This window comes from Oncorhynchus keta, chromosome 21 (genome assembly GCF_023373465.1).
Source record: "Oncorhynchus keta strain PuntledgeMale-10-30-2019 chromosome 21, Oket_V2, whole genome shotgun sequence".
NCBI lineage: Eukaryota > Metazoa > Chordata > Actinopteri > Salmoniformes > Salmonidae > Oncorhynchus > Oncorhynchus keta.
Window position 1 is genome coordinate 27298420 of NC_068441.1, and position 20684 is coordinate 27319103.

Below are 20684 nucleotides of genomic sequence, written 5' to 3' on the forward strand. Positions count from 1 at the left end.
TCCATTGACCATCCTTGAGATGTTTTACAACCTGTGGTAGATTCTATTGATTGGACATGATTTGGAAAGGCACATACCTGTCTATATAAGGTCCCACAGTTGACAGTGCATGTCAGAGCAAAAACCAAGCCATGAGGTTGAAGGAATTGTACATAGAGCGCCGAGACAAGATTGTGTCGAGATGTAAATCGGAAGAAAGGTACCAAAACTTTGAATGTCCCCAAGAACACAGAATGAATTGTTTGCCAACTACCATCTCCACATTAACCCACGTGTCAAACTCATTCCACGGAGGGATGAGTGTCTGTGGGTTTTTTTCTCTTGTACTTGATTGCGGAATTAAAGTCACTAATTAGTAAAGAACTCCCCACACGTAGGTATTTATTGAAAGCAGAAACCAAAAAACAGCAGTTTGACACCCCTGCCCTAAACCTAAACCCTTTAACTCCTAACCTTACCCTAACCCTTAGCCTAGCTAACATTAGCACTAGCCACCTAGCTAACGTTTTCAACAACACAGTTTGTGAATTCATAACATATTGCACGAATTGTTAAGCTATTTGTAACATATCATACAAATTAAATTCGTAGCATATAATTCAAAATGATTGATAGACATCCACACATTAATACATACCATACGAAATGAAATTTAGCATTGTAAATGGAGTGTGAGCATTTGCGTACAGAATAATACGATATGCTTTGAGACCAGGTTGCAAAGAAGGGAGGCAGACGCACATTCACGAATGAGTACACATATTTCGACTGCGGCATTTCTCTTCACGGGCTGGGCGTGTTTCGGTTCTGCTAACGGTATTGGCTAGATTCTAGAACAGTTGTACATACAGAGTTGTACAATAGATAGTCTCTGTTGGAAAGGAAGTAATGAAGAACTTGCACTAGCTAGACTACTTTTCTGTGAGAATCTTGATATAAAAAAAATCACGATGCAAAATCCGGACTCGGGACATGGAGAATCCACCAAGAATGCATCTGGGTCGGTCCATTCCGATAATAAGGCACCGAATAGCGGAGAAATTAAGCCACCGGGTTTTGACGCTGTATCGGTTCTTTGGACATTTGGCAAGTGCCTAGGTGCCTTGCTGCCCGTGTACCTTGCAGGATACTACCGGGTTAGCGCCAGTTTTTTGGTTTTCGGGTTTATGGTCTACACGGGATGGAGGCACTCGCGCGAGGCAAAAGAAGCTCGTCTGCGGTCCGCCATTCACCACTATGACAACGAGAAACAATATACATCCATGAACATTTTCAGAAGTAAAAAGGATCTCCCTGCTTGGGTAAGACAATGTGTGATAACGGTCTGTCACTCACTTCAATAAGTTAACTTGGTTCACCAAGTGTTTCTGGATTTAAAGCCCCCTATCAGATGCCACAACACAACGTCCTCGATTCTATCCGGTTAGGCTAGTATGGTCCTAACCAGCCAGTCTTCCAAAATCTTCACACACAATGCCACAATAGGCTATGCACATGCATGGTTACAGAAACTAGCCTATCGCTGGACCAAAGAGATCCTCTAAAATGTATCCTAAACCATAGTTTGATATTTATTTTACCGTTATTTTACCAGGTAAATTGACTGAGAACACATTCTCAGTTACAGCAACAACCTGGGGAATAGTTACAGGGGAGAGGAGGGGGATGAATGAGCCAATTGTTTGGTAACAGTTTGGTAACGGGCCATCCGTAAGACGGATGTAAATTATATAAAATATATAAATGATAACTGCGCTAATAGGATATAAAATAATTTGAAACATGGGTAGAACAATATTATTATACAGTTACTACATGTACATGACAAAATCTCTGGCTCAAACTGCAATTAATATTTGTGGGGCTGGTATACTGTATCCAAGCTACAGTAGCCTAGGCCATCATCCCCCATGCAGCTGAGCTGAGTGGATAATTGATCTTTCTTCCCAAAAGGACCCAGTAAAGTAATGCTCTGACGCTTGCAGACCATATTGATGCCGAGGTATAGATTAGAAAGGTCATTTGAGATGCATTGATTGAGGTGTGGTCTTTTGATGCGCTCTCTCTTTTTCTCTCTCACTATCTCTCGCTATGTATAATTCCACCGCTTCCTCAGCTGCTTCTATATTAGGCCATTCTCGATATATCTTCTCTTGGGACTAAGGAGCGAGTGAGTCAGAGAGAATGCCTCTATTTCCAAATAACAGATAAGGGGAAGAAACGAGATATCCCAACTACTGGTCACAACATAACCTTTGGCAGAGAGTCTAGTCTGCTATGGGTGAAGAATGGTGTTTGAATGATTTACACTATAAGATAGTTTTGTTTAGTGACAAAATAAGCCATTGAGATGGCGGTGTACTTCTTTCTCACCCCCACTTCCTGCCCTTTGGATGTTGACAGTTCCAGATTACACTTTATAGTGCATATGCAAATGACTAGACAACTGCTGAATTCCTAAATCTGTTCTATATGTGAATGATTTATATTCTAATTCCTTACAGGTCAACTTCCCAGATGTGGAGAAGGTGGAGTGGCTCAACAAGGTACTACTATATCACCCCCTACTGTACTTTCCGTCTGGCTCCCTCTGCTCACAGATGGCTGCCCTTTAGAGAGGATAAAGAGAAACCCTATGCATACTTCTCCCATTAAACACACAGTAAACACACATGCCTATCTCTGTCTCTGTGAGCCAGGTGCTGTGTTGATAGATGGTTGGTGGGGCATGGTAGCTGTCTGAGAGACTAGCGCTGCTGCTGTCACACTACCATGTTACAACATGGACACCCACCCCAGTAGCCTCGCCACTGTGTCTAGGCAGCCGCAGCAATCTATCCTCTCCTGCAGCAGAGAGCAGGCAGCAGGCCCAGAGCCAGGCTACTCTGTCAACCTTTCCACATTAGTGCTGGTTGACTCACAGGAAGAGGGGGGGGGCAGCCAAACCCCTAAAATCCAATCATATGGCAATATTTGTCCTCTCTTCCAGCCCTGAAAAACCAGCCTGTGTTGCTAAGAATAGACCTCCTCAGCCAAGACTGAAATGATTGTGTTCGCTACATTGGGAACACGAGGTCCGAGCGCCGCTATCTTTTAGACAAAGCAGAGATTTGAGTCGGGTTTGCTACAGGGACATCAGCAGACTCTACTGGCCTCTAGACACCAGAAACCCTTGCTGTTAGTGTTGTTGATGACTCATTCTTTAGATTTACATATGCAGCCATCACCTTTGTGTTGAGATGTCTTGTGACATGCAATTGGAAAGGGAAAGGGGGATACCTAGTCAGTTGTATAACTGAATGCCTTCAACTGAAATGGGTTTTCCACATTTAACCCAACCCCTCTGAATCAATTGAGACGTCTCAAGACGTCTTGAGACACTTTTGTTCTCAAGACATGTCTTAAGACACATTTTGAAGACGTTTTGAGACAGCCTGTCAATCAAGACACTGAATTATGTCTTGAGACATTTTATGGCTGGGAAAAATAGTTTAACAGTTATCCAACTCGGAATTCCAAGTCAGAAACTCTGGCATCTTTCTCGAGATCCGACTTTGACGCTGAAGTCATGGTTTGACCCCCTCCCCCCTCCCCTATTTCCCAGTTGTCTTGAAAGCACCATGACCAGCATATGCAGGTACCATCAATCCAGTCAAATAAAAAAGAAAACTATTTGTAACTATTTGACAGCTGTGGCATATCAAGAAGCTGATTAAACAGCATTATCATTACACAGGTGCACCTTGTGCTGGGGACATTAAAAGGCCACTCTAAAATGTGAAGTTTTGTCACACAACACAATACCACAACACAAGCCTTCCCCAACGTCGCTTTAGAGAATTTGGCAGTACATTCAACTAGCCTAATACCTTTGGCAACGATTACAGCCTTGAGTCCTCTTGAGTGTGACTCTACAAACTTGGCACACCTGTATTTGGGGAGTTTCTCTCAAGCTCCGTCAGGTTGGATGGGGAGCGTCGCTGCACAGCTATTTTCAGCTCTCTCCAGAGATGTTAGATCGGGTTCAAGTGCAGGCTCTGGCTGGGCAACTCGAGGACATTCAGAGACTTGTCCCGAAGACACTCCTGTGTTGTCTTGGCTGTGTGCTTAGTGTCGTTGTCCAGTTGGAAAAAATAAAATAGTAAAATAGTTATATGTCTTGAGATATTTTATTTTGGAATGTTGAACATTTCAAACTCATGGAACATTCTTCCCTCAACTGACGGTTGATGTAAGACTCAAACTCTACAGTCTGTCAAGCGTGGAGGATTTACAAACTGTTTTTTCAACCTGAGGAAAGCATGCAAAGCATTTTAATATGTAATGTACAGTGCATTTGGAAAGAATTCAGACCCCTTGACTTTTTCCACATTTTGTGACCTTACAGCCTTAATCTAAAATTGATTAAATACAAAAAAATCCTCATCAATCTTCGCCCAATACCACATAATGAATGGCGAAAACAGGTTTTTAGAAATAACAGAAATACCTTATTTACAAAATTCTGCAGCATTGAAGATCCCCAAGAACATAGTGGCCTCCATCATTCTCAAATGGAAGAAGTTTGGAACCACCAAGACTCTTCCTAGAGCTGGCCACCCGGCCAAACTAAGCAATCGGGGGAGAAGGGCCTTGGTCACGAAGAACCCGATGGTCACTCTGACAGAGCTCCAGAGTTCCTCTGTGGAGATGGGAAAACCTTCCAGAAGGACAACCATCTCTGCAGCACTCCATCAATCAGGCCTTTATGGTAGAGTGGCCAGACGGAAGCCACTCTTCAGTAAAAGGCACATGACAGCCTGCTTGGAGTTTGCCGAAAGGCACATAAAGGACTCTCAGACCATGAGAATCAAGTCTTATCTGGTCTTAAGTAACCAAGATTGATTGAACTCTTTGGCCTGATTGCCAAACGTCATGTCTGGAGGAAACCTGGCACCATCCTTAAGGTGAAGCATGGTGTTGGCAGTATTATGCTGTGGGGATGTTTTTCAGCGGCAAGGACTGGGAGACTAGTCAGGATCGAGGGAAAGATGAACAGAGCAAAGTACAGAGAGATCATAGATGAAAACCTGCTCCATAGCGCTCAGGACCTCAGACCTTCCATCTGGACAATGACCCTAAGCACACAGCCAAGACAACACAGGAGTGTCTTCGGGACACTGGAGTATCCCTTTGCGATAGTTGTGCTTGTTCATAAAATGTTAACTCTTAAGTAGCAGGTGGTAGAACAAGTCTATCTGTGTTTCCCTCAGAATGTTGTAATAACCTGATTTAGTATTGCTGAAAAGCAATTGCTTGGTGTGCATTACACAAACTATGACCATCATCCCTGCTCCTCTCCCTGTCCCCCACCTCAGATTCTGCAGCAGGTGTGGCCGTTTGTGGGTCAGTATCTGGAAAAGTTGCTGGTGGAGACCATCGCTCCCTCCATCCGTTCCTCCAGCACTCACCTCCAGACCCTCACCTTCACCAAGGTGGACTTTGGGGACAAGGTAACTTCTAAGATAAATTTCACCATTAAACACACTGCTTACAGGTCTCATCATACGGATACACTGTGACACTGTATAAACACAGCACAAGATTTTATTTCACTCTCACTGAAGTGAACTTCAGACATATTGGTCAATGACCTTTTATAATTTTAAAATTATAATTTGACAACGATTGTTATATTTAGTGTATATTATGTTCTGTATGTAACTATGCTGTGTTTATGTTGTAGGCCATGAAGGTTGTGGGTGTGAAAGCACACACAGAGAATGAGAGGGGACAAGTTCTGCTGGACGTGTACATCAGGTGACCTTCAACCCTTCCATGTTTGACTTTCCTCCAGGTGTCACGTTCGTCATATTGATGAGACCAAGGCGCAGCGTGATATGAATACATACTTCGTTTAATAAAGAAACAACACTAAACAAAATAACAAAACGAACATGCCGCTATATAAACCGAGTGCTGATAGGCAACTACACATAGACAATAACCCACAAAACCAAAATGGAAATGGCAACCTAAATAGGATCCCCAATCAGAGACAACGATAAACAGCTGTCTCTGATTGGGAACCAATTCAGGCCACAATAGACCTAACATTTACCTAGACATACCAAAACCCCATAAATATACAAAAACCCTAGACAAGCAAAATCACACATACCACCCTCATCACACCCTGACCTAACCAAAATAATAAAGAAAACAATGATAGGTAAGGTCAGGGCGTGACACCAGGCCTCAAAAGCACCATTCACTCTCTCTTCAAAATGAGATCTACTGGGTATTGAAGATCATATCCGTTATACAAGGACCCATTATTGATTGAAATGTGTTACAGTATCCTTCTCTTTTACCATGCAGCTATGTTGGAAACGTTGAGATTAATGTGGAGGTGAAGAGGTATTTCTGCAAAGCAGGAGTCAAGGGAATACAGGTATGTTTTATCTTCTCTAGTCTATGATATGGCTGTGGGAGATTATCGAAAATAGGGAGAGAAAGAATGAATTGACAAAGAAAATAAGAAAGGGAGAGGCATGAAGGGATGTCGTTCCCACTCTACAGTAAGGTACCCGTAAGACTATAATTAACAGGGTTTTAGACATTTACAAATGCCATATTTTTTTTTATATATAAACAAATAATTCAGTCTATAAAGTACATATAAACCCATTATAAACCTTTTATTGTTGCCATTCATTTTATATTAATGTATCCATATTCCTGCCTCTTTCAGCTGCATGGGATGATGAGGGTGATTCTAGAGCCTCTGATTGGAGATGTCCCCATCGTGGGCGCGGTCACCATGTTCTTCATCCGCAGGCCGGTGGGTACCTGGGACTATCCCTCTCTTTCCTCCACACCTACCATAAGTCTGCCCATCTCTCCCTTCCTATCCCCTTCCCCCCCAACACCACTATCGTCCACTACCGGCTACTTGTCCATGCCTCCATTTGTTTACGTACTTCCCTTTCTCTTTGTATTGAAAGTCCTGAACCCCAACATTTGCTCCTCTGTTTTTCCCTCATCCCTTCACCCCTGTCCTGCAGAAACTGGACATCAACTGGACTGGATTGACCAACTTACTGGACATCCCTGGCCTGAAGTGAGTGAGGTTGACTCTGTCTGTTGTTAGTGTTCTGTAATTGGAGTCACTATGCAATGTGATGATAATTCACTTCACATAACACAAAACTATACTTCACTACATCACATGATACCATCAACACTGTGATATGCCACCTGACCAGGCTGTATAATGCTGTACTACTGTATTTACTGTATGTGTACTTCCGTATCTACTGTATATATGAAGTCGTGTGCTCCCTCGCTGTGTTTCTCAGCATCATGTCTGACACTATGATAATGGACGCCATCGCCTCCTTCCTGGTTCTGCCCAACCGCCTGACTGTTCCCCTGGTAGCAGACCTGCACGTTGCCCAGCTACGCTCTCCTCTGCCCAGGGTGAGACCACACACTCCACAAACACTCTCCAGCCTGACTGTTCCCCTGGTAGCAGACTTGCATGTTGCCCAGCTACGCTCTCCTCTGCCCAGGGTGAGACCACACACTCCACAAACACTCTCCAGCCTGACTGTTCCCCTGGTAGCAGACCTGCACGTTGCCCAGCTACGCTCTCCTCTGCCCAGGGTGAGACCACACACTCCACAAACACTCTCCAGCCTGACTGTTCCCCTGGTAGCAGACCTGCACGTTGCCCAGCTACGCTCTCCTCTGCCCAGGGTGAGACCACACACTCCACAAACACTCTCCAGCCTGACTGTTCCCCTGGTAGCAGACCTGCACGTTGCCCAGCTACGCTCTCCTCTGCCCAGGGTGAGACCACACACTCCACAAACACTCTCCAGCCTGACTGTTCCCCTGGTAGCAGACCTGCACGTTGCCCAGCTACGCTCTCCTCTGCCCAGGGTGAGACCACACACTCCACAAACACTCTCCAGCCTGACTGTTCCCCTGGTAGCAGACCTGCACGTTGCCCAGCTACGCTCTCCTCTGCCCAGGGTGAGACCACACACTCCACAAACACTCTCCAGCCTGACTGTTCCCCTGGTAGCAGACCTGCACGTTGCCCTGCTAAGCTCTCCTCTGCCCAGGGTGAGACCACACACTCCACAAACACTCTCCAGCCTGACTGTTCCCCTGGTAGCAGACCTGCACGTTGCCCAGCTACGCTCTCCTCTGCCCAGGGTGAGACCACACACTCCACAAACACTCTCCAGCCTGACTGTTCCCCTGGTAGCAGACCTGCACGTTGCCCAGCTACGCTCTCCTCTGCCCAGGGTGAGACCACACACTCCACAAACACTCTCCAGAAACTTTTTACGAATGACGGAGTCATCCATGATTCACCAAACTATATTTTCAAAAAGGAAGAAAAATACTTTAAGCATATGTTTTAATTTCAGTGTCCTCCATTTCCACTAATTGAAGTTAATTTTACGTTCTTTTTTTATTTAATATTGTAAAATTAACAGTTTTACAGAAAGACTAATGTATAAGGGCACAGGGCAAGACCCAGATGCAGACACGGGAAGCAGATGGTTCGAGTCCCTGATATTTATTAGTATCCATGGGGCAGGCAAGAGAATGGTTGTGGACAGGCAAAAGATCATAACAATGTCAGAGTCCAGGAGGTATAGAGTGTCAGGCAGCCTCGAGGTCAGGCAGGCAGGTTCAAAGTCAAGGCAGGCTTGGGTCAAAACTGGGAGGACTAGCAAAAAACAGAGAAAAGGACAAAGCAGGCGCACGGAGTAACACGCTGGTTGACTTGACAAAACAAGATGAACCGGCACAGACAGACAGAAAACTCAGGTATAAATACCCAGGGGATAATGGAGAAGATGTGTGACACCTGCAGGGGGTGGCGACGAGCACAAGGACAGGTGAAACAGATCAGGGTGTGACATAATGTGAAGGTCAAATTACAGAGGAACGTTTTGATGCAATTAATGCCTTAAACACCAGGGCTGGATGACATACCAGTTGAGGTATATCAGACGTTTTTTGATATACTCAGAGGTCCGTTATTAGCATGTTTTAAACACTCTTATAAAAATGTTTGATCATCAGATGCTCAGCAAGAAGGTCTGATTTCACTATTATTGAAACATAAATATAAAGATCCAGTCCACCTAAGAAACTGGAGTCCCCTTACACTTCAGTGTTGTGCTGAAAACATTCTAGCAAAATGCAAAGCGCATTGAATAAAAAAGGTATTTTTTAGATATTATTCATCCTAATCAGACAGTTTTCTTTACTTGGACGATACATTGGAGATAATGTAAGACAAGTACTGGAAACAATAGAACACTATGAAAAATCGAGGAAACCGGGCCTGGTTATTCATAGCTGATTTTTAAAAAGCTTTTAATAAAGTACGAATAGAATGCTAAATGCTAAATGACTTAAATGTAAATGTAAATAGAATGTTATAATAAATGTCTCACTTATACAGTGGTATAGTAAACCCAGGTGTAAAATAGTAAATAATGGCTACTCAGAAAGTATTAAATTGTCAAGAGAATTAAAGCAAGGTTGTTCACTATCGGTATATCCTCCGACTTCCGACACCGACAGAGAAGGCCGTCTCGCTTCGCGTTCCTAGGAAACTATGCAGTATTTTGTTTTTTACATGTGATTTCTTACAATGGTACCCCAGGTAATCGTAGGTTTTATTACATACTGTCGGGAGGAACTATTGGATATAAGAGCAACGTCAACTCACCATCATTACGACCAGGAACACGACTTTCCCGAAGCGGATCCTCTGTTTGGTCCACAACCCAGGATAATGGATCGGATCCCAGCCAGCGACCCAAGACAACGGCGACGTAGAAGGGGCAGACGGAGCGGTCTTCTGGTCAGGCTCCGTAGACAGGCGCATGGCACACCGCTCCCGAGCATACTATTCTCCAATGTCCAGTCTCTTGACAACAAGGTAGACGAAATCCGAGCAAGGATAGCATTCCAGAGAGACATCATAGACTGTAACGTTCTTTGTTTCAACGAAACATGGCTCACTTGAGACACGCTATCTGAGTCGGTACAGCCACCTGGTTTCTTCACGCATCGCACCGACAGAAACAAGCATCTCTCTGGTAAGAAGAAGGGCGGGGGTGTATGCCTAATGATTAATGAGATGTGGTGTGATCATAGCAACATACAGGAACTCAAGTCCTTTTGTTCACCTGACTTAGAATTCCTCACAATCAAATGCCGACCGCATTATCTACAAAGAGAATTCTCTACGATCATAATCACAGTCGTGTATATTCCCCCCCAACCAGACACATCGGCGGCCCTGAAAGAACTTCATTCGACTCTATGTAAACTGGAAACCACATATCCTGAGGCTGAATTTATTGTAGCTGGGGATTTTAACAAGGCTATTCTGAAAACAAGGCTCCCCAAATTCTATCAGCATAGCGATTGTGCTACCAGAGCTGGCAAAACCCTAGATCACTGTTATTCTAATTCCGCGACGCATATAAGGCTCTCCCCCGCCCTCCCTTCAGAAAAGCTGACCACGACTCCATTTTGTTGCTCCCAGCCTATAGACAGAAACTAAAACAGGAAGCACCCGCACTCTGGTCTGTTCAACGCTGGTCCGACCAATCGGATTCCACGCTTCAAGATTGCTTCGATCACGTGGACTGGGATATGTTCCGCATTGCGGCGAACAACAACATTGACGAATACGCTGATTCGGTGAGCGAGTTTATTAGCAAGTGCATCGGTGATGTTGTACTCACAGCGGCTATTAAAACATTCCCCAACCAGAAACCATGGATTGATGGCAGCATTCACGCAAAACTGAAAGTATGAAACACTGCTTTTAATCAGGGCAAGGTGACAGGAAACATGACCGAATACAAACAGTGTAGCTATTCCCTCCGCAAGGCAATCAAACAAGCTAAGCGTCAGTATAGAGACTAAGTGGAGTCGCAATTCAATTGTTCAGACACGTGAGATGTGGCAGGGTCTACAATCAATCACAGACTACAAAAGAAAAAACAGCCCCGTCGTGGACCACGATGCCTTGCCCCCAGACAGACTTAACAACTCTTTTGCTTGCTTTGAGGACAATACAGTGCCACTGACACGGCCTGCTACCAAAACCTGCAGGCTCTCCTTCACTGTAGCCAACGTGAGTAAAACATTTAAACGTGTTAACCCTCGCAAGGCTGCAGGCCCAGACGGCATCCCCGGCTGCGTTCTCAGAGCATGCGCAGACCAGCTGGCTGGTGTGTTTACGGACATATTCAATCGCAGTCTGCTGTTCTCAGATGCTTCAAGAGGGCCACCATTGTTCCTGTTCCCAAGAAAGCTAAGGTAACTGAGCTAAATGATTACCGCCCTGTAGCACTCACTTCCTTCATCATGAAGTGCTTTGAGAGACTAGTCAAGGACCATATCACCTCCACCCTACCTGAAACCCTAGACCCACTCCAATTTGCTTACCGCCCCAATAGGTCCACAGACGACGCAATCGCCATCACACTGCACACTGCCCTAACCCATCTGGACAAGAGGAATACCTATGTAAGAATGCTATTCATCGATTACAGCTCAGCATTTAACACCATAGTACCCTCCAAACTCGTCATTAAGCTCGAGACCCTGGGTCTCGACCCCACCCTGTGCAACTGGGTCCTGGACTTCCTGACGGGCCGCCCCCAGGTGGTGAGGGTAGGTAACAACATTTCCACCCCGCTGATCCTCAACACTGGGTCCCCACAAGGGTGCGTTCTCAGCCCTCTCCTGTACTCACTGTTCACCCACGACTGCGTGGCCATGCACGCCTCCAACTCAATCATCAAGTTGCAGACGACACTCCAGTGATAGGCTTGATTACCAACAACGACGAGACGGCCTACAGGAAGGAGGTGAGGGCCCTCGGAGTGTGGTGTCAGGAAAATAACCTCACACTCAATGTAAACAAAACAAAAGAGATGATCGTGGACTTCAGGAAACAGCAGAGGGAGCAGCCCCACATCTACATTGACAGGACAGTAGTGGAGAGGGTGGAAAGTTTTAAGTTCCTCGTTGTACACATCACGGACAAACTGAAATGGTCCACCCACACAGAGAGCATGGTGAAGAAGGCGCAGCAGCGCCTCTTCAACCTCAGGAGGCTGAAGAAATTTGGCTTGTCACCAAAAACACTCACAAACTTTTACAGATGCACAATCGAGAGCATCTTCAGAGGGTAGTGAGGTCTGCACAACGCATCACCGAGTGCAAACTACCTGCCCTCCAGGACACCTACACCACCCGATGTCACAGGAAGGCTAAAAAGATCATCAACGACAACAACCACCCGAGCCACTGCCTGTTCACCCCGCTATCATCCAGAAGGCGAGGTCTGTACAGGTGCATCAAAGCAGGGACCGAGAGACTGAAAAACAGCTTCTTTCTCAAAGCCATCAGAATGTTAAACAGCCATCACCAACATTGAGTGGCTGCTGCCAACATACTGACTCAACTCTAGCCACTTTAATAATGGAAAAATTGATGTAATCAATTTATCACTAGCCACTTTAAACAATGCCACTTTAGATAATGTTTTCATACCCTACATTACTCATCTCATGTATATACTGTACTCTATACCATTTACTGCATCTTGCCTATGCCGTTCGGGCATCACTCATTCATATATCACTCATTCATATATTTTTATGTACATATTCATATTCATTCCTTTACACTTGTGTGTATAAGGTAGTTGTTGTGGAATTGTTAGGTTATATTACTTGTTAGATATTACTGCATGGTCGGGAACTAGAAGCACAAGCATTTCGCCACACTCGCATTAACATCTGCTAACCATGTGTATAATAATAATACATTTGATTTGATTTTTATTTATTGTGGCCATCGAAATGTTAACTATTAAAATCAGGTCCAACAATAATATCAAGGGGCTAGAAATCCCAGGCTTAAAAACCAAGGTATCGTTGTATGCCCGACATCTGGTGCAATGATGCAAACAATTACTTTGATAGAACCCACAATCTACAGTATCTGCAATATTAAAGCTGATCTACCCCCTAGAAATATATCTACATATTTTTTAAACTCTCCACAAAAACTCTCCACAAACACTCCTTAAACACACACATTTACTCAGACCACAGACTCTATGTATCTTATCTGAGCGTATTGTCAACCTCCTTGATAAATGAACTCTGACCCAGAGTTATTCAGACATTACACATAATAGAGCTTATACCAGTATCAATCCTCTCACTGTCCCTCCCTCCCTCCCTCCCTCCTGAAATACTCCATTGCACCCTCTCTCTCTGAATCCCCTCTCTCTCACTCTCTCTTTCTCTCTCTCTCTTAGGGTGTGGTACGTATCCACCTCTTGGAGGCTGATGACCTGCCAGCTAAGGACAACTACATGAAGGGGGTGATAGCGGGGTTATCTGACCCGTATGCTCTGTGTAGGGTGGGGCCTCAGACTTTCACCTCCCACGTTGTGGACAACACTGTCTGTCCCAAGTGGGGAGAGATGTATGAGGTGAGGGGGCCGGGATCTGGAGGATTGTAAAATCACTCATTCCTCTTTCATTGAATGTCACTGCCACATATTAGTGTTGCATTTACTGTTGGAAAATAGCATGTCTTGATTTCCATACCTTTATTTAGGAAGATAATGCATTACTTGGTAGAGAATGCATTGGTCCGGTAACGGACTTGGAATTCCCCTATATGTGTGTGTCTATTAAGGGAAATCCACTGCCAACTGAGTAATCATATACAGTACACAGCCACATTGTCTCCTCATTCATGTCCTGTGTTTGGTCCTCATGGTGTTGTGTATGTCCATGTGTGTGTGTGTCAGGTCATAGTCCATGAAGTACCAGGTCAGGAGCTGGAGGTGGAGGTTTATGACAAAGACCCAGACAATGATGACTTTCTGGGGAGGTAGCTACATCTCTCTGCCTGCCTGCCTGCCCATGGGTTTCTGTGTGCCGCACTGCCACTTTCTTACTGACTCCCCTGACCTTTCACCTTTCATAGTCCTACCACTGAGTCAAAAGGAGAAGGATATAAAGTCTCCTAGTGTTTTAAATGTAGTGTTATCCTCTTGTCCTTAAATACTACTGGTTCTCCTTTCCTTTTTTTTCCTCCATCGTCTTGATTTCTCTCTGTTTTTGTTTATTTCTCTATTTCTCTTTCTCCCTCTTTCCATTTTCCTCCAGAACCAAGATAGATTTGGGTATCGTGAAGAAGTCCAAAGTTGTTGATGAAGTGAGTTATTTGTATTATTGAATGTCTGATAAAGTTAGACATTTAACAAGATAACAATTTAACAAGATGACTCACAACCCATTTAGAAGTAATGTCTATGCTTTCCCCATTACATTATCATCACAATCTGTATATTTATGCTTTGTTTCTCAGTGGTTCACCCTGAAAGAAACCAAGTCAGGACGTGTCCATTTCAGACTGGAGTGGTTGGTCTTGTTGCCCAATACGGAGCGACTGGAACAGGTCTGCATCCATATCCTCCCTATCGTAATATTCCTCCCGCGGTCAATGTGAAAGGAATATGATGCTCAGGCTGTCTTGTATGGTTAAACTTTGTGGTGACTATGTACACTGGCAGTGAGCCCGTAGTGAAGGAATGTGCAGATTGAACATTGCTTAGAGCTGAGTGCCTCTTCCCTTCTCCCCTCTCCACTCCTCCCCCAGGTTCTTCAGAGGAACGAGAGCATGACGGTGTCCAGTAAGACCTCTGACCCCCCCTCTGCAGCTATCTTGGCAGTGTATCTGGACAAAGCTGAAGCCCTTCCTGTGAGTCACCACACCTCATCAACCTCTCCCCCCTCCTCTCTCAGCCCAAAGCTACTTCCTGTCTGTGGCTTTGCTAGGGTACAGCTGAAACTGTCGTTAGGGTTCTTGTTACAGAGTTGTTTCCTGCCATCTGCCCTTGTTCACTTCCCATCACTGAGCTGAGATCATTGGATAGGTGTAAGGAATATCTCCACCTAGCTTTCAGGTAGGCTAGGTGGAGTTTCTGCCATGTTGCTTTCACGTACCCAGTCCTATTTGATCTGTTAAGGGGAGTGAATGGCAGGTGAGGGGCGAGAACAACAGCCATAGTGGTGGTGTGTTCAGCTTTAGACTTCCTTAAACTGTTTGCACACAGCTCTGTTGTTTCCTCTGTGCGTCAGGACGGCTTTGATTTCTATACTGTTTTTCAGTGGTTGCCATGCAACATCTATGGCAGTGCTTACCAATCCTAGCTCTATAGCACTACAGAGTGTGCAGGCTTTAGTTACAAACCAAATTAAATCATATCAAACTTTATTTGATCCACCTCTGGCCTGCTCGCCTCCCTACCACTGAGGAAGTACAGTTCCCGCTCAGCCCAGTCAAAACTGTTCGCTGCTCTGGCCCCCCAATGGTGGAACAAACTCCCTCACGACGCCAGGACAGCGGAGTCAATCACCACCTTCCGGAGACACCTGAAACCCCACCTCTTTAAGGAATACCTAGGATAGGATAAGTAATCCTTCTCACCCCCCCTTTAAGATTTAGATGCACTATGGTAAAGTGACTATTCTACTGGATGTCATAAGGTGAATGCACCAATTTGTAAGTCGCTCTGGATAAGAGCGTCTGCTAAATGACTTAAATGTAAATGTAAATGTAATTTGCCATATGTGCCAAATACAACACGTGCAGACTTTACCGTGAAATGCTAACTTACAAGCCCTTAACCAACAGTGCATTTCAAGAAGATGAAAGTAGGCTTAAATTAAAAGTAATAATAAAAAGTAACACAATAAGAATAACAATAACGAGGCTATATACAGGGGGCACCGGTACCGAGTCAGTGTGCAGGGGTACAGGCTAGTTGAGGTAATCTGTACATGTAGGTGGGGGCAAAGTAACTATGCATAGGTAACAAACAAACAGCGAGTAGCAGCAGTGTACAAAGGGGGGTCAATGTAAATATTCCAGTGGCGATTTTATGAATTGTTCAGCAGTCTTATGGCTTGTGGGTGGAAGCTGTTGAGGAGCCTTTTGGTCCTAGACTTGGCCATCCGGTACAGCTTGCTGTGCGTTAGCAGTGAAAACAATCTAACTTGGGTGACTGGAGTCTCTGACAATTTTATGGGCTTTCCTCTGACACCGCCTATTATATAGGTCTTGGATGGCAGGAAGCTTGGCCCCAGTGAGGTACTGGGCCGTTCGCACTACCCTCTGTAGCGCCTTATGGTCAGATTCCGAGCAGTTGCCATACCAGGTGGTGATGCATCTGGTCAGTATGTTCTCGATGGTGCAGCTGTAGAAGCTTTTGAGGATCTGGGGGGCCCATGCCAAATCTTTTCAGTCTCCTGAGGGGGAATAGGTTTAGTCGTGCCCTCTTCACGACTGTCTTAGTATGTTTGGACCATGATAGTTTGTTGGTGATGTGGACACCAAGGAACTTGAAACTCTCGACCGCTCCACTTCAGCCCCGTCGAGGTTAATGGGGGCATGTTCGGCCCGCCTTTCCCTGTAGTCCATGATCAGCTCCTTTGTCTTGCTCACATTGAGGGAGAGAGAGGTTGTTGTCCTGGCACCACACTGCCAGTTCTCTGACCTCCTCCCTATAGGCCTTCTCATTTTTGTCAGTGATCAGCCCTAACACTGTTGTGTTGTCAGCAAACTTAATGATGGTGTTGGAGTCGTGTTTGGCCACGCAGTCGTGGGTGAACAGGGAATACAGGAGGGGCCCCAGTGTTAATGATCAGCATGGCAGACATGTTGTTGCCTACTCTTACCACCTGGGGTCGGCCCGTCAGGAAGTCCAGGATCCAGTTGCAGAGGGAGGTGTTTAGTCCCAGAGTCCTTAGCTTAGTGATGAGCTTCGTGGGCACTATGGTGTTGAACGCTGAGCTGTAGTCAATTAACAGCATTCTCACATAGGTGTTCCTTTTGTCCAGGTGAGAAATAGCGGTGTGGAGTGCGATTGAGATTGCGTCATCTGTGGATCTGTTGGGGCGGTATGCGAATTGGAGTGGGTCTAGGGTGTCCGGGAGGATGCTGTTGATGTGAACCATGACCAGCCTTTCATAGCACTTCATGGCTACCGACATGAGTGCCACATAGTCATTTAGGCAGGTTACCTTCACTTCCTTGGGCACAAGGACTATGGTGGTCTGCTTGAAACATGTAGGTATTACAGACTCGTTCAGAAACTCGTTACTGAAGACAGAGTCATCTATGATTCTCCGAATTATATTTTAAAAGAGGAAGCTAATTATATCAGGCAAGGAATTCTTTCCAAATAATTTAAAAAAATGGAAAATTAACAAATGTACAGAAAGATCAGTGCGAAGGCCAAATTACAGAGGAGGAACTTTGAGGCTATTAATTCTGTTCAGTCTGAAAAAACCCCAGGGCTTGAGGGCATACTGTTTTTTTTTATATGCTAAAAGCTCCATTGTTAGATTGTTCTAACATCTCCTATAGAAATGGGAGTCTGTCAGGTACTCAGCAGGAAGGTCTGATTTCTCTATTATTAAAACAAGACCCAGATGGCAAATATAAAGACCCAGTCTATCTAAAAAACAGGAGGCCCCTTACACTTCAATGTCGTGTTGCAAAGATACTAGCAAAATGTGTAGCACTCAGAATTAAAAGGGTTTTACCAGGTATTGTTCATCCTGATCAGACAGGTTTTTTACATGGACGATACATTGGAGATAATATACGATAATATACTACTAGAAATAATAGAACATCATGAAACATCTAAGAAGCCAGGCCTGGTATTTATAGCGGATTTTGAAAAGGCATTTGATAAAGTAAGACTGGATTTAAAACAAAAATGCCTGGATATTTTCAATTTTGGTAATTCTCTTATAAAATGGGTAAAAATAATGTATAGCAACCCCAGGTGTAAAATAGTAAATAACGGCTACTTCTCAGAGTTTTGAATCGTCAAGAGGAGTTAAATAAGGGTGTCCGCTGTCACCATATCTATTCGTTATGGCCATCGAAATGCTAGTTATTAAAATCAGATCCAATAACAACATTAGAGGATTAGAAATCCAAGGCAGAGGAGGACAGAGGAGCCTCTTAAAGAAGAAGTTACAGGTCTGTGAGAGCCAGAAATCTTGCTTGTTTGTAGGTGACCAAATACTTATTTTCCACCATAATTTGCAAATAAATTCATAAAAAATCCTACAATATGATTTTCTGGATTTTCTTTCCTCATTTTGTCTGTCATAGCTGAAGTGTACCTATGATGAAAATTACAGGCCTCTTTCATCTTTTTAAGTGGGAGAACTTGCACAATTGGTGGCTGACTAAATACTTTTACTTTACTTTTTGCCCCACTGTATAAAACAACGCAAGATTCAAGACTTCGTGCTTTTCAGCTAAAATTATTATATAGAATTCTTGCCACCAACAAAACTTTGAATATTTGGGGCATAAAATCATCGAAGCTCTGCAGATTTTGATGTGAGGATACAGAATCAATAGACCATTTATTTTGGTATTGCCCTCAGGTAGCCTGTTTCTGGTCTCAGATTCAGGAATGGCTGAAAATGCATAGCATTGATCTAAAATTGACCCTAGAAATAGTACTGTTAGGAGATCTGGAGAGACCGGGTCAGTCAATTACTAATATACTAATACTTTAAGTAAAAGTATTTAACTTCAACACGCAATCTGTAGAATGAATGCACCAATTTGTAAGTCGCTCTGGATAAGAGCGTCTGCTAAATGACTTAAATGTAAATGTAATGTAGATTTGATTAGATTGAAATTGTACATTAAACATCATAGCATAGTTGAAAGATATGTGTTGCGTAGAAACACGAAGTGGGTGGCCAGCAGAGATAGATGGGTTGGGCTGAGGGAAGCTGAGGGTTGGGATGTGGGATTGGAGACAAGTGGGCGTGGAGTTGCTGTGTGTGAGAGAGAATGATGGTCAAAAGATAAAGGGGAAAAAAGTCCAAATAAAACATGATGGAAGTACATTTGAATGACACTAAGTCATGGTTCACACAGGAAGCGGCGCAGGTCCTAATCCAGGCACTTGTCATCTCCCGTCTTGATTACTGCAACTCGCTGTTGGCTGGGCTCCCTGCCTGTGCCATTAAACCCCTACAACTCATCCAGAACGCCGCAGCCCGTCTGGTGTTCAACCTTCCCAAGTTCTCTCACGTCACCCCGCTCCTCCGCTCTCTCCACTGGCTTCCAGTTGAAGCTCGCATCCGCTACAAGACCATGGTGCTCGCCTACGGAGCTGTGAGGGGAACGGCACCTCAGTACCTCCAGGCTCTGATCAGGCCCTACACCCAAACAAGGGCACTGCGTTCATCCACCTCTGGCCTGCTCGCCTCCCTACCACTGAGGAAGTACAGTTCCCGCTCAGCCCAGTCAAAACTGTTCGCTGCTCTGGCCCCCAATGGTGGAACAAACTCCCTCACGACGCCAGGACAGCGGAGTCAATCACCACCTTCCGGAGACACCTGAAACCCCACCTCTTCAAGGAATACCTAGGATAGGGTAAGTAAGGGTAGGTAATCCTTCTCCCCCCCAACAAGATTTAGATGCAAGTGGCTGTTCCACTGGTTGTCATAAGGTGTATGCACCAATTTGTAAGTCGCTCTGGATAAGAGCGTCTGCTAAATGACTTAAATGTAAATGTAATGGTGTTTTTACAACTAATGCCGGGTTTGCCTGAGGCTGATGCCGTGCAGGTGTTTGTACACATGCATATACACACACTCTCATTCAAATAAAAATATACAAGAACACACACATACATGTAGTAGTGCCAGACATGCACATAAATATATAAAGTAGGCATTGCTGTTATGATTTCAGTTGTTCTTGATGTCCTTTGTTTTAAATATATATATATTTTTTTGCATTGTTGTTTGTATTTTTTCTTCTGTCTTTTCCTTTTTTAAAATCTTTAGTTCATTCTCTTGGTTGTTGGTGCATTGGGGGGTTATTGGGGGTGGGGAATGGAATTATTCTAATTTTTTTATTTAAATAATTCTGGGAGGGAACTGTGGGAGGGGTCTCGAATGGTTGAGGGACAGCTATTGGGGGGGATCTTGGAGGGTTCGGGTTTCACAAAATTGTGATCATGAAAAAGGAAACTATGACATATATTTTATATCCCTATCATGCACACGCACACGCACACATAAGGATGGCTCTGTTGCGAAAAGACTGATACACGTATGATAGTGTCTTGATGTAGTATTGTTTGTCCTTCATGTTCTAATTCTTTGTTACACCTTCCTTGTGTTTTTGTAATACATTTAAAAAAAAGACTCGGTCAGGGAGAGGTTGAAAATGTCAGTGAAGACACTTGACAGTTGGTCCGTGCATGCTTTGAGTACACGTCCTGGTAATCCATCTGGCCCAGCGGCTTTGTGAATGTTGACCTGTTTAAAGGTTTTGTTCACATCGGCTACCGAGAGCGTTATCACACAGTTATCCAGAACAGCCGTTGCTATTGTGCATGCTTCAGTGTTATTTGCCTCGAAGCGAGCATAAAAGGCATTTAGCTCGTCTTGTAGGCTCGCGTCACTGGGCAACTCGCGTCTGGGTTTCCCTTCATAGTCCGTAATAGTTTTCAAGCCATGCCACATCCGACGAGCGTCACTGCCGGTGAAGTATGTTACAATCTTAAT

The 20684-nt window shown here is 44.4% G+C and overlaps 1 protein-coding gene across 30 annotated transcripts in view; it reads left to right on the forward strand.

The window, feature by feature from the left end:
* The first annotated feature begins 773 nt into the window (after positions 1-773).
* Positions 774-20684, forward strand: part of LOC118399885 (extended synaptotagmin-1-like) — a 69129-nt gene continuing 49218 nt past the window's right edge. For 19 of the 30 annotated variants that reach the window (XM_052473605.1, XM_052473631.1, XM_052473621.1 and 16 more), the window contains exons 1-13: positions 775-1301; positions 2505-2546; positions 5358-5492; positions 5726-5799; positions 6361-6433; positions 6734-6823; positions 7047-7102; positions 7341-7461; positions 13367-13543; positions 13868-13950; positions 14229-14277; positions 14431-14520; positions 14722-14823. In XM_052473605.1, the coding sequence (XP_052329565.1) occupies positions 951-1301; positions 2505-2546; positions 5358-5492; positions 5726-5799; positions 6361-6433; positions 6734-6823; positions 7047-7102; positions 7341-7461; positions 13367-13543; positions 13868-13950; positions 14229-14277; positions 14431-14520; positions 14722-14823 (1443 nt within the window). In that variant the 5' untranslated portion in view covers positions 775-950. Of the gene's footprint in view, positions 1302-2504; positions 2547-5357; positions 5493-5725; positions 5800-6360; positions 6434-6733; positions 6824-7046; positions 7103-7340; positions 7462-13366; positions 13544-13867; positions 13951-14228; positions 14278-14430; positions 14521-14721; positions 14824-20684 lie in introns of all 30 variants that reach the window. The other 11 variants (XM_052473632.1, XM_052473630.1, XM_052473629.1 and 8 more) reach the window with 3 other exon arrangements.